Consider the following 27,343-nt stretch of genomic DNA (forward strand, 5'->3'; position numbering starts at 1 on the left):
CCACAGCAGGGGTTTTGGACTAGATGATCTTTAATGTCCCTTCCAACACTGGCCAGTCTATCATTCTACTCAATATTTAACCTCTTGCTGCCAGAGGATGCTGCCTTTACAATTCCATTTTAATAGTTGGACTTGATCTTAAAGGTCTTTTCCAACCAAAACAATGCTATGATTCTGTGATATTACAGCTTCCCTGGTATTGGGAGACCAGAGCTCCCTTCCCAGCCTGATGGGAGAAAACCTTCAGCTCTCATGTCCTGCGAGAGGTTTCAGCCACCCCTGCTCCTCCCATGGTCATCTTAACCCCATACTCTGATCTGCCAAGGCCCTCCTGTCCCCTCCTCGGCCAGGACCAATAGCCCATTGGGCTGCTGAACACCATGTGGCACCCCAGTGCCTCAGTTTGGAACAGATTTGGGTTCCAGGCTAGGCCCAGCCCCCCAAAATGTAGGTGCTGCAATGTCAGAGCCCTTCTTGGAGCAAGCTCTTCATGCACAGGCTAGTGCCTGATGCTGGATATTACCTTGGATCACAGGCATCATTTTTCTAACCTTGTCCCTGTGTCCCTGACCTCTTTCAATAACCAAAATGCCAATGACCAGGAGGAGAGTGTGTTTAGAACTGACAGCATTTAAATCAGCTCAAGTAACAGTGCCCTTTCCCTGAAACAAAATAAGTCACTCTCCGGACTACTAGCAAATCCCCCATTCTCAGAGTATCAGGACTGTCTACCACCTCTAGTGCTCTGATATAGGCAGCAACTTGTTGATAGCTTTTGTTACAGGAACTGTATGAATGTGTAAATGTGCAAGATATTAGTTTCTGGGAGTTGTGGGTAAAGAAGGACTGAAGGGGTTTTTGCTTTCTTTCCAGTTGGTGAATTTGGTGGTGGGAGCATATAGGAGACAGGCTTTAGTTGAGACTGTGGTTTGTTTTCCTCCTGTGTTAGAGGAATTGGAAAGAAATACTGCGTGTTGATGGCTAAGCTGAGGACTGCAAGTTTCTTCATCTAGGTTGTCTTCTGGATGTGTGATCTGAGCTCTGACATGGTTGAAGGGCTCTGGAATTCTGCAGGAGCAGAAATTTCTGCAAGAATGGAAAAAAACTTGGTTGATACATAGACTCTGTAACGACCTGTAACCACTCATTGTTGAAAAGGGGTAAGAACATTCAAATGGCATAGATTTCTACAGGCCCAAATCTTTACCTCAGCAATTTGCTTTATTTATGGTACAGATTGATAGGTCAGACTTGGAAAAAAGACCTAAGAACTGAGGTCCTTTCCTGAATTGCCAGTGTGGTACTTTCTGATGAATTAAAACATCATCAAGAAAAGGAAGGAGTATCTATTGTTCAACTACACTGACCTACATAGCAGAAATCACAGAACACCTTATGACATCTTCCTTAGCACAAATTCATGAACAGGCTTATAACACCACTTCTTGGATAATCTCCTGCTTTTCTGCAATTTCAAGTGTACAGATGGGCATATGTGTGTGAGTGTATGTATGCTCTTCTTCATATATCAGAAGCAACCTCACATCTCTCTCCAAGACTCCAACCCAGTAGTTCAGCTAGACCCCAGCTTCCTATTGCTGTGATGAAATCTTTGTCTCTTATGATGTCTGTGACTCTCAGGCATCAGCACTATCACACTGAAGGACCCAGATTACTCTTCTACTTTCAGAATTTTACCAACACAACTGCCAAATGCTTTTAGTAATACTTATTTCCCTCTTAGTGGCCTGCTTAGTGTATTGCTCTTAGGCATGTCTTATAAGCTTCACACCATCACATGGGGAAGATAAATGTTGTCATCCCCATTGTACAGCTGGGATATCTGTGGCGCAGACATACCAAGCAATCCACCCTGGGTCATACAGTGAGTCGGTGGGAAAGCCAGCAATAGAATCCATAAGTCCTGCATCCAAGTTCTCTAAGTGCCTTGACTAGTCCAGATTCCCTCCTTAACACCCTTGTCAAATTATTTATAGGAGATGTATTCATATAGTCAGTAAGACATCAAAATTTTCTAATTATATCTAGTCATGTCAAATGACAATTATGCCCTTAGTTCAGTTTGCCAGACAATGCTTTGCCAAAGAAGGTTTGCCAAAAATTTTTTGACCGAAGAAAGAGTAGGCATCTGTAGCATCTGCAGACTAGATCGTATAAAATGTCCCTGCGACAAGTCTGCCCTGTCTCCACGGAAAGCTTAAGGTAAGTGTAGGGGGTCCGCAGGCTTGCAGAAGGAGGATGGTGCCTTTCTGTGCCACAGCATTCCTGCTGCCTCCAGTGCTCATTTCCAGGAGGGCACTCAATTTCTCAGCTCAGGTTTTAAATCTGCTTTCAAGGTACCTGCACGTTTTCACTCTGGATTTCTGTGCAGCAGCAAGTAGGGAGTTGCCATTTCTGTTTTTCAGTACTGACCAGCTGCCAGCCACCCATCTGGTGTCACGAGAGGTAAGAACCTGATTTATTAATTCTTAGAGGGCAGAGAAAGGTCCTTTTGGGTGGGATTTCTGTACAACTGAGTGAATAGTCACTGTTTTGCGTTGTATTTTCAAACCCAGTGTGGTCGCAGAAGGTGGTGGGGTGCCCAAAGCTGGTAGGGTTTTCAAGTGAATCATGGAATCGTAGAACAGTCTAGGTTGGAAGAGACCTCGAAAGCCAATCTGGTCCAATCTTTAAGTGGCTGTGTTTGAAGTCTCTGACCACTGATGGCAGACCAGAAAATCCCCAGGGGGACATTCTTCACTTCTGCTTCACTGACCTAACAGGGAGTGAGGTGTGCTGGCTTCCCATCTTTGCTGCTGCAGCAGTAGAACAAGACCAAGATAAGCACAGTAGGAAAAAGTGCAAAATTCAACATTTTGTGTCAGAGCATGTGATGTGTTATTTTGTCCAAAATTTACCACAAAATCTCTAAAGAAGTAAGAGCTGTAATACGAGCAACCAAGCTCTGCTTGTCATCTTTGTAAAATGCAGCACTGTCATTTGTTCCCCTTACTGCTCTGCCTGTTCTCTACCACACAAAAAATGGAAGATGCAGCCCTCCTTCTCCGTAAGCCACCTGTTCCTACAGGGACAAATAAAGAATTATCATGTTAGTCTCTCATTTTAATAGAAATAAAATACAGTACTAGGGATTGTGTAAATATTAGGTACCTACCTCTATACAGGAGAGAAATAAATAAATGTTTTCCTATGCTTCCCACTGTTTTTTTTCTGGTGGGGAAAAAAAAAAAATGTTTTCAGAGAAAGTAATACCGGCTTTAAAATTTCTTATTTTTTAAATTCCTGGGTTGAACTTTGAATGATAGAATCATCATTACGTTTAACTTCATTTTCCCCTAAAATTATATTAATTTTAAAACAGGAAAAGATAATAATAGAAATGGAACTATGCTAGTGTGTTTTGGAACAGCATTCTTTTCTTTTAACAGGCATTGTAGCTATTTATGCTTGCAATAGAGAAATCACTAAAATTAGCAAATAATTGAATCAATGATACCAATGTTTTAGAGACTGAAACTGAGCCATTAAGATGCACAATTTGTCTGTATGCAACTCAAGACAGTGGTGTATGAGCTTTCTGAGCTTTCTGAATTAGTATCCCTTAGGAAGAAACTGCATTTTCAAGTGAATTTTAAAAGAATGCCTAAGCAGCCGAAAGGAATTTTCAGGTTCTTAACTCCACAAGACAGTGCCTAAAGACTTGACTATTAAGTTATTATGGATTATTTCAAATGTGATTTCATTACAGTGGACCCTGAGCCAAACAATCTCCCAAAATAAATTTTCACATTTTCCATAAATCTTGAATCACATCAATGCAAAAATATACAATTACTTCCAAAAAAGCTATGAAGAACACCTTTCTTTTCCCATCTTTTCTTCTACTAACAAGTGCTTACTTTTTTACACATTTGGTTAACATATCTGCTTTTCCACAGTGATCTCTGCTGACGAGCCCCTCCATAAAGTGCAGCCATGTCGTCAGACTCCGAGATGGCCGTCTTTGGGGAGGCAGCTCCTTACCTCAGAAAGTCAGAAAAGGAGAGAATCGAGGCCCAGAACAAGCCGTTCGATGCCAAGACATCCGTCTTTGTGGTGCACCCTAAGGAATCCTTTGTGAAAGGGACAATCCAGAGCAAGGAATCAGGGAAGGTCACCGTCAAGACTGAAGCTGGAGAGGTGGGTAAAATGCAAGATTGGCGAGCAGCATTAAATTCCCACTCTGAGATCTTAGCTGACATACATGGTTCTCCTCCTTCTGACAGACCCTGACTGTGAAGGAAGATCAAATCTTCTCTATGAACCCTCCCAAGTACGATAAAATCGAGGACATGGCCATGATGACCCACCTCCACGAACCTGCTGTGCTGTACAACCTCAAAGAGCGTTACGCAGCCTGGATGATCTACGTAAGTACCAGCAGCAGTCTTCCTTTGGGTAGCTAGGAGGAACTGCTCTGCCAGGCTAAGTGGAAGCCAACGTGCTGTCTCCCTTCCTCGCAGACCTACTCGGGTCTCTTCTGCGTCACTGTCAACCCCTACAAGTGGCTGCCGGTGTACAACCCGGAGGTGGTGTTGGCCTACCGAGGCAAGAAGCGCCAGGAGGCCCCTCCACACATCTTCTCCATCTCTGACAATGCCTATCAGTTCATGCTGACTGGTGAGTGGCTCTATGTGTCTCAGAGGGATTGTACCACGAAATTCTCTGAAGGGATACTGTGTCTTAGTAATAGGAGGAGATTTTTCAAGGCTTTCATGGTTTTGATGCATACATACTATTGTGTCTTTTCCTATCTTCACACCATTGTTTCTACTATTTTAAATGAAGAGTGCCCCAGTGCACCCAGTGTTGTGGAGGCTTTTTGTTTGGTTGTTTGGGGTTTTAGGTCAAGCTGACAGCATGGAGTTGAAAACATTAAACTTACCTGACTACATTTCATTCTTTCTGTGTTGTTCTTTGAGTTTTAAGTACTATATTTCTGCCTCTTTCACAGACCGCGAGAACCAGTCGATCCTGATCACGTATGTACACCCCTGCTCGGGTCCCTGCAGGGCTGCCTGGTGCCAGGGGACCTCCTGCCTGACCACATGCTCTCTGCTTCTCTCTTTGGTTTGACAGCGGAGAATCCGGTGCAGGGAAGACTGTGAACACAAAGCGTGTCATCCAGTACTTTGCAACAATTGCAGCGAGCGGGGATAAGAAGAAGGAAGAGCAGCAGTCAGGCAAAATGCAGGTAAATTAATAGGTGCTGGCTTGAATCAATGCTTTCCTCTGTTCCTGAGATGATTTTTGGAAAGGATAACCAGCAATAATTATTGTCCTCTAGGGAACGCTTGAGGATCAAATCATCAGCGCCAACCCACTGCTGGAGGCCTTTGGAAACGCCAAGACCGTGAGGAATGACAACTCTTCACGCTTTGTAAGTTACTTAACCAAATGATTCCTGAAAAATAGTAAACAGGCAGTCATTCTTTTCTGTTGTTTAGCCATGTTTTCAAGAGTAAGATTTAATTTTCTTACCATGACTTTACCACTTATACTGAAGGTAATTAGGTTTCAAAAACAGTGATTCTAATAAAAAATAATTCCGCTTTGCATTGAGATGCAAATTAAAATAACAGATCACATGCTCTTTATCCTATAATGTATTGCAGTGTTAAAAAATAGGGTTTTTTTAAATTTTTACTTATATTTCTATTAATTTACTAAAACACAGAGAGACAGAATGCCAGGAAGAAAGGAAGAGAGGTTAGGAAAGATGGGAAAGAAAGAGAGAAAGAGAGAGAGAAAGAGAGAAAGAAATGAAAGAAAGAAAGAAAGAAAGAAAGAAAGAAAGAAAGAAAGAAAGAAAGAAAGAAAAAGAAAGAAAGAAAGAAATAGCAATACAGATTTAAACAGCTGAACTAGTTAAATAGCTATTTCCGTATCATTAAGGCAACTGCTGTCTGTATGTAGGATATAGTTGGAAGAGTTTGGCTAAATTAAATCCACCCATTCCTTCCCATTTGTACATTCAGCATGCATAGAATATACATCTGTGTCACTGTTGATTATTTTCATGGTCAAAAATGCAAAAGATGACTTCATGTCAACGGTGGAAATATACCTGATTCTTAAGAAAATGTCTCTTAAGTAGAAATCGTAAAGTGGAGTAAATGGCAAAATATTATTTGAGATGTATTTTTATGATGTAAATCTTAAGAACCTTTTATTCCTTTAAAGGGCAAATTCATCAGAATTCACTTCGGTGCCACAGGAAAACTAGCTTCTGCTGATATTGAAACATGTAAGACACTTTCCTTAACTGTTCACAATCCATCCATTCACTCATCTATCCATACAATACCACTTCACTCAATCATACTTTCTTTTTTGCTGTTTCTTGTTTCTAATTAAATTTTCCCTCCAGATCTGCTGGAGAAGTCCAGAGTCACTTTCCAGCTCAAAGCAGAAAGAAGCTACCACATATTTTATCAGATCATGTCCAACAAGAAGCCAGAGCTAATTGGTAGGAAAAACTACTAATTTGAAGGAAGATTGCTGAACATCAGCTAACACTATTACTTGCTTGACTAAACTAAGTGTCCATGTCCCTTCTTACTTTCAGACATGCTTCTCATTACCACCAACCCATATGACTATCACTTTGTGAGTCAAGGTGAGATCACTGTTGCCAGCATTAATGACCAGGAGGAACTGATGGCTACAGATGTAAGTAATAATTTAAAGTGTTGTATCTATTGTCATCTCTCCCAGACAAAGTTTTTATTTTATTGTTCCTATTGCAGAGCGCCATTGACATCCTGGGCTTCACTGCTGATGAAAAGACTGCCATCTACAAGCTGACAGGCGCTGTCATGCACTACGGGAACCTGAAGTTCAAGCAGAAACAACGAGAGGAGCAGGCAGAGCCCGATGGCACAGAAGGTATTAACAAAGTCTGTGGCTGACCTGTTAGAAATAAAAGTAGCAATAATAATTCAGTATTTGGAAGATCAAGAAAGAGAACAGTGGAAATGTGTGAAAAAGTGTTTATTTGAGCTAGTGTATAGGTATGAAACTGCCATCCAGTATATACATTTTTTTCAATTACTACCTAATCTTTATTTGAAGTATAAATCGAATATATGTCCATAATTCTCTGCTGGGCTGCCACAGTTCTGGACAGCACAGCCTGTTCAGTGTGCTTATATTAAAGACCTACTGAGAAGAGAAAGATTTTTCAGAAAATATATTTCTGGTTGCTTAAAACAAAAAAAGAAAAAAAAAAGGAGGCATGAAATTTAGAATTAGAACTTCTCCTTCATAAATCACATAGTATCGTAGAACGGTTTGGGTTGGAAGGGACTTCAAGGATCATCTAGTTCCAATCCCTCTGCCATGGGGATGGGGCCTCCGTGATGTTGTTCAGGAATTTTGCCCAGGTAAAAGGGAACTTTCCTTCAATTTCTTTCTTCTCCTTTGGAGATTCAAACCCGTAATTATCACTACATAGTAGTATTATTTGAATACCAGTCTAAGTGAGGCATAGGTAGACTATGCTAGGGAAGAACTGACTTAGACTTCTACTTCCCAGCTGACTACCTAATTGCTTAAATTTTATATAATGCATACATGGTTTAAAATGACTATGCCCTGTCTACTTCTTCCAAAGAATGCTTTCAGATGGCCAGCTTCAGGACTGAATTTTTAGGTTTTGATCCCGAATGAATGAATGTTCTTGCCTTTCTGCTATGACTATGAGTCTCCAGAAAGGGGCACTTCCTAATTGTTAGCTATAATTTTGGAATGCATTCCCCTTTAGGGTTATAGCTGCTGCCAAAGAATACAGGTAGCCCAAGTACCTATGTGTATGTTTTGGATTACACTCACATGGCCAACCTGCTGACACTTTGCTGTTTTGTTGCCTGGCTTATAGGTAGCAATTAGCTCTGGACTGAAGTGATGAACTTCAGCTTTCAGGATGAATTTTTAATAACTATATTGTTTCTAGATGCTTCTGTGAAGATTTTTAAAGACACAAATCACAATTAGGTGTATTGCTCTGAAAAGCTTTCAGAACAAAGATGATTTTGTTTTTAATGACTGCCATGCTTCCTCTGAGATCCAATAAGCAGAATTTGATCACTGTTGCTTTGGAAAGGGTTTATCACTCAAAATGCTGCCTGTCTTGTTAGTCTTAATTTTTCTGTCTCCTTGTCCTTCTACTTAGTTGCTGACAAGGCAGCCTACTTGATGGGTCTGAACTCAGCAGACCTGCTCAAGGCCCTCTGCTACCCTCGAGTCAAAGTTGGAAACGAGTATGTGACCAAGGGTCAGACTGTGCAGCAGGTAACAACCAGTTGGTGATTGGGAACCTCTGGCTTGTATCACCATTTGCTCCAGATATTGTTTTTCTTCTACTCCATTCTTCTTTGGTTTAGGTGAACAATTCAGTGGGTGCTCTGGCAAAGGCTGTCTATGAGAAGATGTTCCTGTGGATGGTTGTTCGCATCAATCAACAGCTGGATACGAAGCAGCCCAGACAGTACTTCATTGGTGTCCTAGACATTGCTGGCTTTGAGATCTTTGATGTAAGGATTCCAGGTTTGATGACTGCTTTTGCAGGAGGAGATTGCTATATCAAAGAACTTCCAAGTAATATTCCTCTGAAGGTTTAACATTCTAGTCATTTGCAATTTTCTGGGAAAAAATCCGTTGTTTTCTTTTGTAGCACAGAGCAAAAGCCTCAGAAGCTTCATCAGTACAAGAACAGATTTATGTTGCTTGTGTAGAAATGGCAAATAGAATTTTATATGTTGCAATATTTTAACAGTTTGAGTTTAATGTTAATGATTTTAAAAAAACCAACATAATTACAATAATTTTATATAAGAGCTTCAGGAGCAGAACTAGGATTTGGAGGCCCATTCACAAACATACAACAGGTTAAAGATATGTAAATTGTTTAAAGGACCAAGGAATGAAAAGATATGTATTGAATCAGAGATACTAGTGTTTAAAAATTGGAGACCAGTGCATACACTCATCTTTTTGGCTGAACCAAAAAAATGCTAATGTACTTTATGAATTTTAGGAGATTCTCTAGGAATATCTGCATTGGAAAAATTTCCATTTTCATTATGTAGATATTTCTTTCAGAAGCTGCATATAGGTCCTGCTATGGTGAAGTCCTGATAATACAGTTGTGTTTTAATCAGGAAGGTTTATAAAGAGTTGAGAAGGATCAAGAACTGTGCATGTTGACAATGAGTTGTTGCTTTTTTTCAACTGGGAAGTTCAACAGCCTGGAGCAGCTGTGCATCAACTTCACCAATGAGAAACTGCAACAGTTCTTCAACCACCACATGTTTGTGCTGGAGCAGGAGGAGTACAAGAAGGAAGGAATTGAATGGACATTCATTGACTTTGGGATGGACCTGGCTGCCTGCATTGAGCTGATTGAGAAGGTAAATTTTTAATTCAAAATGTCTTGTATTTTCAGGAACTCATTATTTTAAATTGAAAATTGTTAAATGCTATTTATTAAAAAAAAAAGTCTCTTCCATGGTTAGTTTCATGTATTCAGTTTTAGTTGTTGAAATATCTCTTGATCTGTAGCGTTACTTACTATGCATTAGAGATATTACAAAATCCACAGATGATAACTATGGAAATATTCCTCACACATCTTCTATGTGGAGAGTATGTCCACTTGCTAGCTTAAAGGACTGTTTTATTTTTTTCCAAAAACACAGAGCAGGTCCCAAAGTAAAATAAAAACATTTTTTTTAAGATTCTGGAATAAAATTATCTGGACAATACAATTTTTTTCTGCATGGTTCATAGCAAAGTAAGTACAGGCCAATCTAGTTAGTGCCTGACCTCTGAATGCAAGAAACTGAACAAGATTTTTTGTAGTTCCAGGTAGTTTAGGGATTTGATTAAAAGTACAAAACCTGAAGTAAATATAAAATGGACACATTTGTGAACAATATTTTGAAATACATTCATTCTCCTGATTTTTAACATGATTTTTGACATAAGAAAACATTCCTGAATCACTGTGCCAAAGTGTGAGCCAAGCAGGTGAATCTTTTAAACAACATTTTAGAAATAACTTTTCTTCATGGCAAGAGTATTGGTTTGTTTCTCAGCTTCCTATCTTTTGCTATATTCCCTTTAAGAACAAGTCATGACCATATTATTCTACAGGCATTCTCTCATTATTGTACTATCTTCCAGCCCATGGGCATCTTCTCCATCCTGGAAGAGGAGTGCATGTTCCCCAAAGCAACTGACACCTCTTTCAAGAACAAGCTCTATGACCAGCATCTGGGCAAGTCCAGCAACTTCCAGAAGCCCAAGCCTGCCAAAGGCAAGGCTGAGGCACACTTCTCCTTGGTGCACTATGCTGGCACGGTGGACTACAACATCACTGGCTGGCTTGAGAAGAACAAGGACCCCCTGAACGAAACAGTTATTGGGTTGTACCAGAAATCGTCTGTGAAGACTCTGGCTTTACTTTTTGCCTCCTATGGTGGAGCAGAAACAGGTTAGTTTTCTAAAATTCTTGTTTTCCAACATTTATGATAGGTAAAGATGAAACAAAAAAAATATTAAAACACTCTTTTTGTTTTTGAAGAGGCTAGTGGTGGTGGTGCTGGTGGTGGAAAGAAGGGTGGCAAGAAGAAGGGTTCTTCCTTCCAGACAGTCTCAGCTCTTTTCCGGGTAAAGTATAAAATCCATGTGACATGAACATAGTTTCAAATCTGAGCTATCTAAACTCCTGTTCTTCTCATGACCTTGGTTTTATGATGAAACAATAATAAGTATGAATGAGAAGAAGTTACTCGCTGCCTTTTCCTAATAATTATCTGTTCACATTTCGGATATGTTTCAAGCAGTCTTCAGCTGACCCTCTGAATTTCTTTTAAAAGTTCACTTGCCTTCTTTGTGAAAAATATTTTTCAGAATTTGGGATGTAATATAAATATTAATTAAATAAAGTCTTGTGTTAAAATTTTTATACAGTAGTGTTTTATTTCCTCCAGACTAAGGTGCAGAATTTAAAACTTTCTTTTAATGAGAATACTTAACTATATAGAAGTTTCATTAAATCTAAATTTTAAATTTGAAAGCTTCTTCCTCCTATGATTCGTTATATTAGTTCCTTGCTATCTAGATACAGAGCATACAGAAGTAATTTTTTCTAATCTAAGCTGCTACACATGATCCCACAGGAGAATTTAAACAAGCTGATGACCAATCTACGGAGCACTCACCCCCATTTTGTCCGTTGCATCATCCCAAATGAAACAAAAACACCTGGTAAGATGCTCAAGCAGAAGAACTTCCTTTGATACATCCATTCCCCTCTGCACTGGGAACTGTGGCATTCATTTATGCTCTGAATTGCTAGGTGCCATGGAGCATGAACTGGTACTTCACCAGCTGCGCTGTAACGGTGTGCTGGAAGGCATCAGAATTTGCAGGAAAGGTTTCCCCAGCAGAGTGCTCTATGCTGACTTCAAGCAGAGGTGAGAGCGCTGCACTTCTCAGCATCATTAAAAGGAATGTTGGTTCATTCAGACTGGACTCTGATGTGAAAAATAGCTATATATGAGCTGGTGGGGTTCAGTAGCTAGTGTGAGTTGGTGGGGAAAAAATAGCCTTATCTTCCTTTTTCTCTCATCCCACAGATACAAGGTGCTTAATGCCAGCGCTATCCCAGAGGGACAGTTCATTGATAGCAAGAAGGCTTCTGAGAAGCTCCTAGGGTCAATCGATGTGGACCACACCCAGTACAAATTTGGCCACACCAAGGTACAAATGCTGCTTGACTCACTCACTGCATGTCTGTGCTTTGCTCTACCTGACAGTGATGTGTGGCCATGTTGGCTTTCTCAAGGTGTTCTTCAAAGCTGGGCTGCTGGGACTCCTGGAGGAGATGAGGGATGAGAAGCTGGCACAGCTCATCACCCGCACACAGGCCAGGTGCAGGGGCTTCCTGATGAGAGTGGAGTACCAGAGAATGGTGGAGAGGAGGTAGACATTCCTCATCTTCAGTTAAATACTTGGGGGAAAGTGTTGGCGCTTGTCATACGGAAAATATTCAATGTACATTTTAATTAATTATGCCTCAGGGAGTCCATCTTCTGCATCCAGTACAACGTTCGTGCATTCATGAATGTCAAGCACTGGCCCTGGATGAAGCTGTTCTTCAAGATCAAGCCCTTGCTGAAGAGTGCAGAATCTGAGAAGGAGATGGCCAACATGAAGGAGGAGTTTGAGAAAACCAAGGAAGAGCTTGCAAAGTCTGAGGCAAAGAGGAAGGAGCTGGAGGAGAAAATGGTGAAACTAGTGCAGGAGAAAAACGATTTGCAGCTCCAAGTGCAGGCTGTGAGTAACTTTTGTTTGTTTGTTTGTTTGGTTTTTTTTGTAGGGGAAATGAGTAAATAAGATCTAACTCTTCTAACTGACTTTTACAAAATATTTTAAGCTGAATGCCATGTAACGAAAGGTAAAATTCAGGTCTCTTTCCGCACTCAGTCTCACTAGAACAATTTGTAGCTTAAAGAATTACTTTTTAGTCTTAATGATTACATGTACATGTGTCCATGTGAGTTCATGACATAAAGCCTCATTATAGTCACTGTAGTGTATTTACACTGATTGAATTGACTAACTACTCTGCCTTAATTCAGTTGTTGAAATGAAAACCCTAATGTCATTTCTTATGGCATATCTCACCTGAGCTCCTGTAGCTACCGCTCCAGAAGACGCAGGTGTCCATTACCTCCTACAACACAGTGCCAGCCTTGTATGTTTGTCTCCAGTGCAATTTGGTCTCTCAGAAACTCAGGCAATATCATTGAGTTGCAGTGTCCATTTCAGGGAAAGATGAATCTTGTTCTAGTGTCCACTGACTGTACTGACTGGGTATAAATCCACTAATGGGAGTTTCAAATATTTTTTCAGTGCTGGAATTATTTACATTTCTCAATACTTCCACATAAATTTCAATACGATACATTATAAAACACAATCATTTTCTAAAGGAGAGGAGGAAAAGATCCAAGTTACTTAAATCCAAGTAACCCACTAACATACCTGAAATAAATGAAGTGAAATGTAATGGAGCTAGACACAGTATCTGATGATGAAGAAGGTAAAAAAAAAATTATTAAAAAGTTATTCTGAATTTGTAATTTTTAATGTAAACACACAGTAATATTTTCAAAAAAAAGTTATCCTAAAGGTCTTACTCATGCACTTCTATTCCTTTAACAATAAAAAAACTTTCCTGCATTTTCGTGCAAGGAAGCTGATGCTTTAGCTGATGCTGAGGAAAGATGTGACCAGCTCATCAAAACCAAAATCCAGCTGGAAGCCAAAGTAAAGGAGGTGACTGAAAGAGCTGAGGATGAGGAGGAAATTAATGCTGAGCTGACAGCCAAGAAGAGAAAACTGGAGGATGAATGTTCAGAGCTGAAGAAAGATATTGATGACCTTGAGTTAACACTGGCCAAGGTGGAGAAGGAAAAACATGCCACCGAAAACAAGGTACAAGGCAGAACCTGTCACTCTCACTCCAGAAAAGAGCACTGCGATGTTACACGACTTCTGTATCTACTTCCCTTATTTACACATGCTCCCTTTTTCTCAAAGGTGAAAAACCTCACAGAGGAGATGGCAGCCCTGGACGAGACCATTGTGAAGCTGACAAAAGAGAAGAAGGCTCTCCAAGAGGCCCATCAGCAGACACTGGATGACCTGCAGGCAGAAGAGGACAAAGTCAATACGCTGACCAAAGCTAAAAACCAAGCTGGAGCAGCAAGTGGACGATGTAAGCACACAGGCATACAGCAAGAGGAGGACAGGTATGGAGTTAGACCTGGCTGGCAGAGCACTGATGGTCTTGCTCTTTTTAGCTGGAAGGGTCCCTGGAGCAGGAGAAGAAACTGCGCATGGACCTCGAGAGAGCTAAGAGGAAACTCGAAGGAGACCTGAAGATGGCCCACGACAGCATAATGGATTTGGAAAACGATAAGCAGCAGCTGGATGAGAAACTGAAGAAGTAAGTGTGGCTGTGGGGCACCCGAGTGCTGGGCTGGTGCACTTGTCTTTTCCCCTTGAGCTCTAACACGGTTTGCTTTGCCCAAAGGAAAGACTTTGAAATCAGCCAGATCCAGAGCAAAATTGAGGATGAGCAAGCCCTGGGCATGCAATCACAGAAGAAGATCAAGGAGCTGCAGGCAAGTCTCTGTCCCTTGTCCTCTTTCCCCCAGTCTCAGGTGAGGCAGGAGGAGGGCATGGGTGTGAAGGGTCCCTAATGTTCCCCAGGCTCGTATTGAGGAACTGGAGGAGGAAATTGAGGCTGAGCGAACGTCTCGGGCAAAAGCAGAGAAGCATCGGGCTGACCTCTCCAGGGAGCTAGAGGAGATCAGCGAGCGCCTGGAAGAAGCAGGAGGAGCCACCGCAGCTCAGATTGATATGAACAAGAAGCGTGAGGCAGAATTTCAGAAGATGCGTCGCGACCTCGAAGAGGCCACGCTGCAGCACGAAGCCACGGCTGCCGCCCTGCGGAAGAAGCACGCGGACAGCACAGCTGAGCTTGGGGAGCAGATCGACAACCTGCAACGAGTGAAGCAGAAGCTGGAGAAGGAGAAGAGCGAGCTGAAGATGGAGATTGACGACTTGGCCAGTAACATGGAGTCTGTCTCCAAAGCCAAGGTATTGAAAAATATACTGAAAACAACTTGAAAATAAATAATGTTGAAACATATCTTTTTAAAATATGGTCATGTTACAATATAACTCTCTGTCTCTGTGTAGAACTGTATTTTTAACCTTCTATACGGCGCAATGAGCCGTATAGAGCTTGCACAGCTGTTGACATTTTTCTGGTGAGAATCATGCAGTTCCTAAGAAGGAGGCGTCCATACACTAATCTTCTTTCATTCTGTGTGATCTCCACAGGCAAATCTGGAGAAGATGTGTCGCACACTGGAAGACCAGCTGAGTGAGATTAAGACAAAGGAAGAAGAGCACCAGCGCATGATCAACGACCTCAGTGCTCAAAGGGCTCGCCTGCAGACAGAATCAGGTGAGAGCGCCTCCTCTGTGCTGTGGAATGGGAGAGCTTCCAAAACCAGTTTGTTTGGGTCACGAATGACAAGGAAAATATTTCCTTTTTGTGTGTTTTCCTAGGTGAATATTCGCGCCAGGTGGAGGAGAAAGATGCTCTGATTTCTCAGCTGTCTAGAGGCAAGCAGGCTTTCACCCAACAGATTGAGGAACTCAAGAGACAATTAGAGGAAGAGATAAAGGTGATCATAGTTCCTACAGCTGGCCACTGAAAACACTCTTAGCTTCACACTGCCTGGTGAGGACAGGGTCTGCTTAGCACAGGCAATACTGGGAGAAGATTTTCATTTCTGCAGGGAGTGCGATTAGTGGATTTTGTCCTCCAGACTTACATCTGTCCTTCACCGCAAACACCCACACCCTCCCAGCAGTCATGTTTACAGTGTTAAATTAATCCATTACAAGAGATTTCCCAGGATATTACCGTCCCTTGTCCCAATCTCGCTCTTACCCCCCCAGGCCAAGAACGCCCTGGCCCACGCCTTGCAGTCTGCTCGCCACGACTGTGACTTGCTCCGGGAACAATATGAGGAGGAGCAGGAAGCCAAGGGGGAGCTGCAGCGTGCCCTGTCCAAGGCCAACAGCGAAGTGGCCCAGTGGAGAACCAAATACGAGACGGACGCTATTCAGCGCACGGAGGAGCTGGAGGAGGCCAAGTACGTCGGGAAACTGGGGAAGAGAAAAAAGGGGTAGACTAACAAGGAAAATTTGAAGACACAACTGTGATATTGTCATAAAATGTCAAAGCTGTGCTTTGGGGCAGGGTAAGGGTTGAGGGAACGTATATCCTCCAAAGTGTGTGGCTTATGAAATGTAGAGGAAAATATCCCCCTGACCCAGAGAATGGTACAGAAAACCTTTGGACAGTACATACAGAAGACACAGTGGTTGTTCAAGCCTGGGAATCAGAACTGGGAAAACAGTGACTTACTGGGAGAGGACTGGCACTGTCTGTGCATAGGATACATACTCAAAGAAGTGATAAACCGTCCTGTTGTGAAAAGCACATCAGCCACAAGCCATGGCCTCCTCTTTGCTCTGAAATCGTGAGCTGTGCTTATCTCCTCCCAGGAAGAAGCTGGCACAGCGGCTGCAGGATGCAGAGGAGCACGTTGAAGCCGTCAATGCCAAATGTGCTTCCCTGGAAAAGACAAAGCAGAGGCTGCAGAATGAAGTGGAGGACCTGATGATTGACGTGGAGCGATCAAATGCTGCCTGCGCAGCTCTGGATAAGAAGCAGAAGAACTTTGACAAGGTCTTCTGGGCTCCAGCCTTGGGGTTCCTGGGCAGAGCATCCCCTCCTGATTGCCACGTCCATACTCACGGCCCATTTCTCTTCAGATCCTGGCAGAGTGGAAGCAGAAGTATGAGGAAACGCAGGCTGAGCTGGAAGCCTCCCAGAAGGAGTCTCGCTCTCTCAGCACGGAGCTGTTTAAGATGAAGAATGCCTACGAGGAGTCCTTGGACCACCTGGAAACGCTGAAGCGTGAGAACAAGAACTTGCAGCGTAAGTCCCTGGCCCTCTGCTCCTGGCAGGGCTTTCTCACTATCCACCACTACCCACCGCTCCACATGGGTCCGTGCCTGCAGGTCGGCAAAGATGCCCGTCACCTTGGTGCGACAGGGCCCTTCCCCTTCTGCTCTGTGCCTGACCAGGCGTTTGGTCTTTTTTCACACAGAGGAGATTTCCGACCTGACGGAGCAGATTGCCGAGGGAGGAAAGGCGATCCATGAGCTGGAGAAAGTCAAGAAGCAAATTGAGCAGGAGAAATCTGAAATCCAGGCTGCTCTGGAGGAAGCTGAGGTACATGCCCATAATCACTGGCGTCAGCACTAAAAATATGAGCAATGGGGACATATGGCTAAAACCTGCTTGGGTCCCCCTCTGTTCTGGCTAGGAAGTGCAGCCAGCTGAGATTTCCTGAAATAGTCTGTAACTGCCTAGAAAGCAAGCAGTAGCTTTATCAATGTTATAAATATTTGTGTCTGCTTGTCCAGGCCTCCCTAGAACATGAAGAGGGGAAGATCCTGCGCCTCCAGCTTGAGCTCAACCAGGTGAAGTCTGAGATTGACAGGAAGATAGCAGAGAAAGATGAGGAGATCGACCAGATGAAGAGAAACCACCTCAGAATTGTGGAGTCCATGCAGAGCACCCTGGATGCTGAGATCAGGAGCAGGAATGAAGCCCTGCGGCTGAAGAAGAAGATGGAGGGAGACCTGAATGAAATGGAGATCCAGCTGAGCCATGCCAACCGCGTGGCCGCAGAGGCACAAAAGAACCTGAGAAACACACAGGCAGTGCTCAAGGTATGTTAAGCTAGGGATGTCCACTTAGGTGTCTAGCTTGTCTAATATCATAGAATCATTGAATTATAGAATGATTTGGGTTGAAATGGACCCTCCAAAGATCATCTAGTCCAGCCCCTCTGCCACGGGCAATGACATCTTTTACTCGATCAGACTACTAAAAGCCCCATCCAACCTGACCTTGAACACATGGCATCCACAACATCCTGTCACTGGATACCAAGGAGATCAGCACCTCCCTCTTCACTTCCCCTCCTCAGGAAGCTACAGAGTGTATTGAGGTTGCCCCTCAGCCTCCTTGTCTCCAAACTAGACAAAATCCATGTCCTCAGCCACTCCTCAGAGGCCATGCCTTCTAGCCCTTTCACCAGCTTGCTTACTCTTCTCTAGATGTATCCTTTTAAAATTGTGGGGCCCAGAACTGCAGACAATACTGAAGGTGAGGCCACACCAAAGCTTAATAGAACAGGAATTCAGCTCCAACAGTGACATAGCTTTCCTAATCCTATCCCTACCCATTCAGGCAGCATCTCTATATTCTTTCCAGGATACATCTCTTTGGTTCCACTGCCTATGCATTTCTTTCTTACACTTTAGTTTGACCAGGACGTCCTTACTTAGCCATGCTGTTGTCCTGCTTTCCCTGCCTGATTGTTTACACATGGGAATTGAGAGCTCATGTACTTGAAGAAAAATGTTCTTAAAGAGCTGCCAACTCTTTTCTGCTCCTTTATCACTGAGGGCAGTTTCCCAGGGGTCCCACCCAGTAATTCCTTAAATAACTGAAAGTCCGCTCTCCTAAAATTCAGGATCTTGACCTTACTCTTCATCTGACCCATAACTCTTGAGACTGTGAATATCACCAGGGCATGGTCACTGCAGCCCAGGCTGCTTGACATCTCTAATTAGTTCATCCGTGTTGGTGAGAAACAGGTCCAGTAACACTTCTCCTCCAGCTGGGCTGTCTATTGCCTGGATGAAGATATTATTTCTGATGCACTCCAGGAGCCTCCTGGACTGCTTACAACACGCTGTGCTGCTTTTCCAGCAGATGTCAGGGTGATAAGCAGGATCAGAGCCTGCGAGCGTGATGCTTCCCATAGCTGAAGTAATAACACTTGGTCAACAGGCTGCCCTTGATCCGGCTTGGCCTCTAATTTTTACTCATAAGCTCTCAACCTGGCTCATCACTGTTTTTCAAAGACAGCTCTGTGCAATGAATCAATTTTTTACATAGAGAGCAATCTTCCCACTTCTCCTTCCTTTCCTGTCCTTTCTGAACAATTTATAGACATTGATTGTAGCACTCCAGTCATGTGATTCATCCCACCAAGTTTCAGTGACAGTGATTAGATCATAGCTTTCTACGTGTACAGTAGCTTGCAACTACTCCTATTCATTATCCATGCTACAGAGACACTTAATTTGGGCTATTGACCATATCACCTTTTTAGAGGAACAAACCCTAATTCTTTTGGAACATTTTACAGATGTTTTCCTGTTGCTTCCTAATACATCAGCAGCCCCTGGCTCTTCTCTATTACTCAAAACTCAATTTTCTTCCTCCACTAAGTCTACTTTAAAACTCTGGCCAGCTTGTTGGCAAAGACCATCTTGTCCCAGCTGGTTGGGTGAATGCAATCAGCTTCCAACAGACTGAGCTTCTCAAAGGTAGATCCATGGTCATAGAAACAAAAACCTTGAATATGGTGCCAGCTAGACAGCCAGACATTCACCTGTTCAATTTTTCTCCTCCTTCCTGAACACCATCTTCTGATTTGGAGGATAGAGGAGAACACCACCTGTGCTCCAGATCCTTTTAACATTGCCTTGAGGGACATATAGTCTCTTTTGATGGGTATAAGTTGCCTTGTTGCAATATCATTAAAGCCTACATGGAATAGTAGTAGCAGATGATAATCTGAAGAGTTCACCGAGTTTGAGAGCCTCTCAGTGAAATGAATGTAAGCTCCTTGTAGGCAGCAAACATCTCTAGAGACATTGTCTAGATGGTAAACGGGTGTTTTGGTGCCTCTCCGTAACAAATCTCCAATTACTAATACCTTATGTGCTTTTCTGGTGGCACTGGTTCTAATGAGAGTGGGTGGCTGGATCAACTTTAAATGATTGATTTTTCCTGGATCCTGTCAGTTACTCACATGCTCTTCATTTTTCAACCCCACAGCATTGTGTCTGTTACATAGGGGCACTTCGGGGCATGGGGGAAGGTTCTTTCTTCTGCCGGGAGCCGGGACAAAGGTCCAGTTTCCTTCATCTTGTAAATTACTTGTGTCAGTCAGCTGGAGTTTGAATTCAGGCTTACATTCCCTTTGCACAGCCTTAAATTTAAGCAGGGCTGTCACTCAGCCTGGGACAGTGTGCAATAACATGTATCAATCTCTTGCTCACATTCTTAGATACTGTGCATATACTGACATAACAATTCTGCAAATAAATATTATATCTATAAATATATATATATCCTACTGACATAATAGTGATTAGACTGGTGCTAATTGTCATTGTGCAACAGTACTATGCGACATTATAATTTCTCTTTCTTCTCAAAGGATACGCAGATACACTTGGATGATGCTCTCAGGACCCAGGAAGACCTGAAGGAGCAGGTGGCCATGGTGGAGCGCAGAGCAAACCTGTTGCAGGCTGAAATTGAGGAGCTACGGGCAGCCCTGGAGCAGACGGAGCGGTCGAGGAAAGTGGCTGAGCAGGAACTGATGGATGCAAGTGAGAGAGTTCAGCTCCTCCACACTCAGGTTAGATTCATGAGATTCAAAATCTCAAGAGCTAATTTTTTTCCCCTTTACAGTTTTTTCATCTTTGTAAAATCTTAAATCATCTCTTCTAATAAAAAACTTAACCTGAACCAGAATTATTACTCTTGTGCAACGAATTGTGCAACGGATTATAGCTAAATGAGTAGGATGGCAGGAGACTGAAGTGTTTCTTAAAATTTTAAGAACTGTCCATTATCTAGCTGTGTATGACCTGACAAGATGCATCATTTGAAGGAGGATGCTAATATTACATACATAGATGATACTTTGAATTTCAGCAGTAAATTTCTAAAATAACTGTTCTGTTTGGAAATAACTGGACAATATTTTTGTTGTTCAACAGAACACCAGCTTGATCAACACCAAGAAGAAGCTGGAAACAGACATTGCGCAAATTCAGAGTGAAATGGAGGATACAATCCAGGAAGCCCGCAATGCTGAAGACAAGGCCAAGAAGGCCATCACTGATGTGAGTAGGGGCCTGCTTTCAGTGCTGATGGTGGATGTATTCTCCCCCAAACTGTCTCCAGCCCCAAAATCGCTTTGATCCTTTTCTCTCATCAGGCAGCTATGATGGCAGAGGAGCTGAAGAAGGAGCAGGATACCAGCGCCCACCTGGAGAGGATGAAGAAGAACCTGGACCAGACGGTGAAGGACCTGCAGCACCGTCTGGATGAGGCTGAGCAGCTGGCACTGAAAGGAGGCAAGAAGCAAATCCAGAAACTGGAGGCCAGAGTGCGTAGGGCTTTTATTTGTGCATGAGTGAACATGGCACATAGGTTAACCACCAGGGAAGCTCCAAAGATGGTCTTCTCATTGCAGGTGCGGGAGCTGGAAGGGGAGGTGGATGCTGAGCAGAAGCGCAGCGCTGAAGCCGTGAAGGGTGTGCGCAAGTACGAGAGGAGGGTGAAGGAGCTGACCTACCAGGTAAGACAGGAGGCGTCCTTGGGCTGAGAGAGTTTTCTCACGGCGAGTCAAATTTCCCAAGGGGAATTGCTAACCTCACGTGGTGGGAAACCAGGAACTCATTCTCTGTCCTGCTTACCAACAACTCTAGTCTGAGGAAGACCGGAAGAATATTCTCAGGCTGCAGGATCTGGTGGACAAGCTGCAAATGAAGGTGAAATCCTACAAGAGACAAGCTGAGGAGGCTGTAAGTATTGCTCAAAGAATGGGCAAGAGCCACCTTCCATCGGGGCAGCATGCTCACTGAGATGACTATGGATACCAGGAAAGGGGCGTGAAAGAAGCTCCCAAGGCACAACAGTCTTGGCCATGCTGTTTTACCATCGTCTCATTAGGCCTTGCTGAGTTCTGGGCACCCTGCCGTCAGGGATGAGCTGAGGGAAGTTGTGCAGCCTGTTTTATACAGAGGTCAGACTTAAAATACCCAAGGGCCACATCTACTGACTGACAAGTTCATGAATCTCTGCTGCTGATCAACAGCGGAGGGTTTCAGGATCTCTCTCAATCTAAGTCACACTGATAGTTGGGCAGCAAGTAGTGGGAGAAGTACACAAATGACAAATCCAAGTGACAAAATAGCTCCTCAAGAGTGACAGAGTACTGGTGAAGCTTGTCACAGTGGGATGCTGAATAAGGGAGGGTGAGGAGGTCTGTGTGAGGCTTACGTGCAAGCAGCGGTGGGTGGGGGATGGAGGGGAAGAGCCGCAGCCCCAACAAGGCCGAGGCACAGGAGGAGTGGAACCCCTGCCCTGGGCTCCTCACCACCAACTCCCTTTGCCCGCACAGGAGGAGCTGTCCAATGTCAACCTCTCCAAGTTCCGCAAGATCCAGCACGAGCTGGAGGAAGCCGAGGAGCGGGCTGACATTGCAGAGTCGCAGGTCAACAAACTCCGAGCAAAGAGCCGGGAGTTTCACAGCAAGAAGATAGAAGAGGAAGAGTGAGGATGTCATGAGGCAGCAAAGTGACCTGAGGGATGCACAAAATGTGAACCTCTTGGTCGCTTTCTTCTGCGATGAGTCTTTGTAACTGTGTCAATGTCTAGAGAATAAAGACTGTAGATTACTTTGCATACACAGCAGAAGCAGTGCTTTTGGTTGTTACAGTTCAATTCTGCAGTTACTTAAGTTTGCGGCATTTGCAAATGAAACATTTTATTTTACTTTAACTCTTGGATAGCAGTAGAGTTTTAATTATCCCACCTCCAGTATTTCTTTACTGTGTGCTATTACATTACTGGGTAGGGAATAATACTAATTTAATCCCATACTGGCAAGAGGAGAGGATCAGGACAAAGGCAGGAAGAGTACCTCGTCTGTCCTGGCACAGTAAAAATGTTTCTGCCTTGGGGAGTCCTCTTTCTAAATGCGTGCAGTGCACAGAGAATCTCTTTGCTGGTCCCATTCTGACATTGGCAAGTTTGATTTAGAGGCAAGTTGCCGCGTAAGAAAAAACTGGGGCCCCAAAGGCGTCTTATGCAAGGACTGAAGGGCTGCCTCCTTTGAACAAGGCAGGTGAAGGCCACGAACGCTAGAGAGTAACTTTCTATTGAGCAAAATTAAAGATCAGGCTGAGCTTTTTTTAAGGAAGAAGTTATCAATAATCAGTTCTAAAGCAAAACAAATAATGTATTTGGATAAGAAGATATTGCATTTCTTACTTTCTCTATTAGACAGAATAGCCAATATTAAGACAGAATGCTCCTGTTGTAAATCAAATGGAGATTGATCAACAGACTGGTAGAAGTAAGGCTGGACAAGAGGACTCACCAGGGGATAAACCCAAACCAACGTAACATGCAGAGCCACAAGAACAGACTGGGAAATGCTGCAGTACTGTATAGTGTTCACCGGTACTGAAATACAGGAATGGTAAAGGAGACTTGGCTCTCTTCCACTACAGACACACTTATGGCTCCCTTAAGGTTCCTGGCTAGCTCTACACCACTACATTTCCAGGGAGTACTTCAAGAAACTGTGAACGATGGTGGGGAAGGGAGCTGGAGTTGTGGGAGGGGAGGTGGGGAAGAGGCAGCAGGAAGGAAGCCTTTTGCACTGACCACAGTGGCCAGTGTGTTTGCAGCAACAGTATTCAGATTTAGGAGGTCTTCCTTCTCCCAAGCATGCTGAGGTTTATACCCAAGGAATTCTCCCACCTTATGACTAACTATGGAAGTACTTTGCTAGGCAGCAGCTAAATATATTTAAGGAAAAGATGACACCCTGTGTTGCCTCCTGTGTTGCTGTAAGTGTCTCTTGAGAGACAGCATCTCTACGTGTGAAGCTGTGAAAGCTGCATCAATGCCAGTGATACCTGGGCACCAACGGAGGGAAACCATCCCCTCCTCTCTCCCTTCCCACAGTATCCTCCCAAGAAATAGGTGGCATGCTTTGTTTCCAGACAAAGCCTTTGTTTCCACACATTGAAAGGAAGCAAAAAGATTTTGTTTGTACTAAATTCCATATTTCTTTAAACAAACAAACCGCCCTCAAAGCTTAATTTCAAAGTCAGTATACTGCAACTGTGGCTCAGTAAAAGAGTGGAGAAGTATTTCTAGCTCCATGGGTACCTTTTTGAACCTGCTGACTGACTAGCAAATACCACAACAACTTTGAGGACCATATTTTGATGCCAAAAATCCCTATTCCCCTGGGACAATATTACAGTTCCCATCCCAAACAAACAAGCTGGCCGGACTGTGGAAGAATCATGGTGCACTTGAAGCATTTGAAAATGTTTGGCTCGTCTCTCACCTGTAAGCCACAATTATGTCTTGAGAATTTGTTCCTAAATGCTCAACTGATGAAAGGCAATGTTGCGGGTTCCTTAAACGACACCATCTTGGTCCGATTATTTACTTCAAACTGCATGTGTGGGAAATGGAGAGAAGTCCCACACATTGCACTGGGCTGACCTGGCTTTGCCACCGGCCATCGCAGAAAGCACGGTTGGAGACTTCTTGGAGTCTGAGTGGAATATTAATGGGAGGGGTAAGGAAAACTAATTTCTCCTCACTTTGTCATTTGCTGCCTTTGCTGGAGGACAGGAGTCATTTTGCATTGACACACTATTTCTGGAGTCAGATTGCTTGTGACCTGGTAAGTGCTGATGCAAAGGTAACTGATCTTGGGAAAAACATGGGTCCATAAGAAGCATAAAGAAACATCCATAAGAGAAGGTTGAGCTCCACTAGAGCTGCTAGTTCTCTGACCTTAAACAGCTTGAGCATGAAAGAGTGCAGTGTGTCTCCTCAGCACAGAAGCATCAGCCCTAGAAGAGGCACTAATACATTGAGAAAGTATTTCTGACCTGTAGAAAGAAGTTCCTGACAGACACTTCTTGCCAACAGTGCCATATTCAGCTTTCCATTTCTCTAAGTACTTACTGGCCATGTGCTCAGGCCACAGAAATACTGCCTTGACCAAAAAGTGCATTCCTCCCCAATGACAGAGAAGGAGAGGAACAGAGAAAGAAAGAGAAAGGAAAAGAGAGGGAGAAATGACAGAAAAAGAAACAGGAAAGAAGGAAGGAAGGAAGGAAGGAAGGAAGGAAGGAAGGAAGGAAGGAAGGAAGGAAGGAAGATTAAGAAGGAAAGATTGAAAGAAAAAGATTGAGGGGGGGAGACAAACATTGAGAAAGGGGAGGGGAGAGACAGAAATCAAAGATGCAAGGAAGGAAGGAAGGAAGGAAACAATCAATCAAATGCACATTATTTAGCTGTTGGTACCTAACCCTGCACTTAACTCTGCTGCTATTAATCATCTGTGGGAGCATTTTCTAGTTACAACATCAGCCGTCTTCAAGTAGCTGGGTCACGGTGCATGTAGCTGCTGTTCCCAGGTGCAGAATCATGGCTTCAGTGGCCAGGGCTGTGATAAGAAACAGAACACAGGGATGCAGGGAACTCACTTGGGAGCATCTGTAACAGCTGTAGCTCCATTCCAGAAGGGAACTCCACACTGTGTTTGTGAACCCACTGTCCATCCACCCATTTCATGCCCATTGCCTTAGTACCTCAATGCCTGCCTCTCTGGGTAAAGGTGCTGTGGGAAACAGATCTGTTTTCTGAATCTCTGCTTTGTGCTGTCACTGCAGGAAGGGCAGGCAGGGAGGCTGTGTCTGGTGCCTCCTCACACCCTGAGTCCTTGTGAGTGAAATGGCTGCAAACACTGAAGGGAGGTGTACCTTGGGAAAGCAGAGGTATTGGTGGGGAGTGGGAGGGCAGGTAGAGAGTAGGATGCTCCTGAGAGACTGGAGAGAGTAAGGGCACACTGAGACCTGCTTGATATGCTATTTTATAAGCTGTTAACTCTTTGAGATACAGATGCTGTGAATGTGACCTTCATGCAAACAACTAGGAAGCATAGAGCAATGAGATCATGGTTCTTCTCCTCACAGCTCTAACCTGCTCACAGCATTTGCAGAAGTATATCCTGCAAGGCAACAACACTATATCCCAGGCAATAGACCAGAAGTCCTGTCTAAGCTAACAAAGAATTGAAGTTCACATGTTAATGAAGGCAAATCCTTCAAGAGAGGACATGGGGTAATGGGTGCAAATTGCACTGGGAGAGGTTTCATCTGGATGTCAGAAATTCTTATTGTGAGAACATTCACTGGCACAGCTTCCCCAGGGAAATGGGTGGAGTCCCCATCACTGGAGGTTTCCATGATGTGACTGGATAGGGTGCTAGATAATCTCATCTAGGCTCCCTTTCCCGTGAAAGGCTGGGCCATCTGATCTGTTGAGGTCTCTTCTAACCTGGGTTGTTCTACAATTCTATGATTTTTGAGATTTTTTTATGAAGAACATTCTGGCAAAAGAGATGGAATGTCTGTATAACTTCTATTTATATCCTCAAAAGAATCAGGCTTGAAAATGAAGCTGATATACTTCCATGCAAAGATCTTTAAGTTTCTGCTGTAAATGAATCATACCTCATCATCTTTCTTTTCTTCTCTCACTACAAGCTGGTTGTTTGAGGTTTTTAATATTGAACTCTGAACACACATTTCTGACATTTCTGCTTTACTCTCCAAAGTCTCGGACATTTCCAGACATCCTCTTCTTCCCATCAACTACTCAGTCCTTCCACCCTACTCGTCTTCTTTGTAACTGGACCTCCAGTGTGTGGTGGAAAAAATATCCTCTATATCACCCTCATCTTACTTAAAACATTGCTCAGATGTCATCCTCTCAGGTTTGCAGTGATGGTAAGAGCATAATTAGCCAACTCTGATGCATTTTCTGGTGCTTATCCTATCATCCCAGATCATAGTTTTTACCTTCCTGTCCACTGCTCAGTGAAATGATACATCCCCCTTAACTGCAGATTATCTGGCACTGTAACTTTTCAGGAAGGCACTTGAAATCCACACTGAAAAAGGATGGCATCACCTTTACAAAAATGCAACTTCCAACATTCCATACCAGGAGAAGTAACCACTTTGGTTTCCATTAATTAAAGCAAGATCACAAGAATACCAACTGCTATGAATAGAGAGACAAGACTTGGAGAGAGAAAAGCCAGCCATTCATACAAAAAACACCCCCAACAACTCCCAGCCTTCACCAGGAGCACTGTCCTGGGGCTTGTGCTCTAGCTCCATGGATTTTAGCTTGCATCCCTCATAGTCCACGCAATGAACATCCTGAACTGCTTTTCATCCCAGAAGATGGGTTCAAGTCCCTCATTAATTACAATTATTAGCAACTTTCTTTCAGAGGTCAGATCATGTTTCCCCTCTTTTTTTTTTCTTTTTTTTCTTTTTTTTTCCTTTTCTTTTTTTTTTTTTTTTTTTAATGCACCAGCATGGAATTCTCTATTAGGGATGCCAGAGCAGATCTCTAAAACACATTTCATTACCAGGCAAGATATCATGCCAGCCATAGTATGGCAAACTAACAGTCTGCAATAAATAGAAAAAGATTTCCTCACTTTAAATTAATATGACCTAATTCTTACTGATTTTTATATGCAATGTATGTCCTTACCATTGCTATGGTCCAGTACTCAGCTGCATCTTAGCAGAAGGGTAGGGATGAGAAGTTTTGCTTTAGTAGATTAGAGAATTGGCATTTCATTTTGGCTTTTGCTAACATTCCTGGGATCTCTCATTTTACACA

The 27,343-nt window shown here is 43.2% G+C and overlaps 1 protein-coding gene across 1 annotated transcript; it reads left to right on the forward strand.

Annotated features, from left to right (window-relative positions):
- The first annotated feature begins 2,208 nt into the window (after positions 1-2,208).
- LOC104630160 (myosin heavy chain, skeletal muscle, adult) lies at positions 2,209-22,321 on the forward strand. Its single transcript, XM_075770501.1, is given in 41 exon segments — positions 2,209-2,223; positions 2,358-2,466; positions 3,960-4,200; positions 4,287-4,430; positions 4,524-4,680; positions 5,015-5,042; positions 5,140-5,254; positions 5,348-5,440; positions 6,244-6,307; positions 6,431-6,529; positions 6,629-6,732; positions 6,810-6,948; positions 8,234-8,352; positions 8,445-8,594; positions 9,300-9,470; positions 10,246-10,555; positions 10,646-10,731; positions 11,244-11,331; positions 11,423-11,540; positions 11,703-11,826; positions 11,912-12,048; positions 12,147-12,402; positions 13,324-13,566; positions 13,672-13,818; positions 13,820-13,849; positions 13,935-14,080; positions 14,168-14,258; positions 14,347-14,736; positions 14,983-15,109; positions 15,214-15,332; positions 15,610-15,806; positions 16,222-16,405; positions 16,492-16,657; positions 16,830-16,954; positions 17,149-17,457; positions 20,028-20,231; positions 20,596-20,721; positions 20,817-20,987; positions 21,075-21,179; positions 21,310-21,405; positions 22,005-22,321. Coding segments are annotated over 39 exon segments (5,838 nt in total). The 5' UTR covers positions 2,209-2,223; positions 2,358-2,466; positions 3,960-3,996; the 3' UTR covers positions 22,161-22,321.
- Positions 22,322-27,343: the final 5,022 nt, after the last annotated feature.

This window comes from Balearica regulorum, chromosome 18 (assembly GCF_011004875.1).
Source record: "Balearica regulorum gibbericeps isolate bBalReg1 chromosome 18, bBalReg1.pri, whole genome shotgun sequence".
In the NCBI taxonomy this organism is placed as follows: Eukaryota; Metazoa; Chordata; class Aves; order Gruiformes; family Gruidae; genus Balearica; species Balearica regulorum.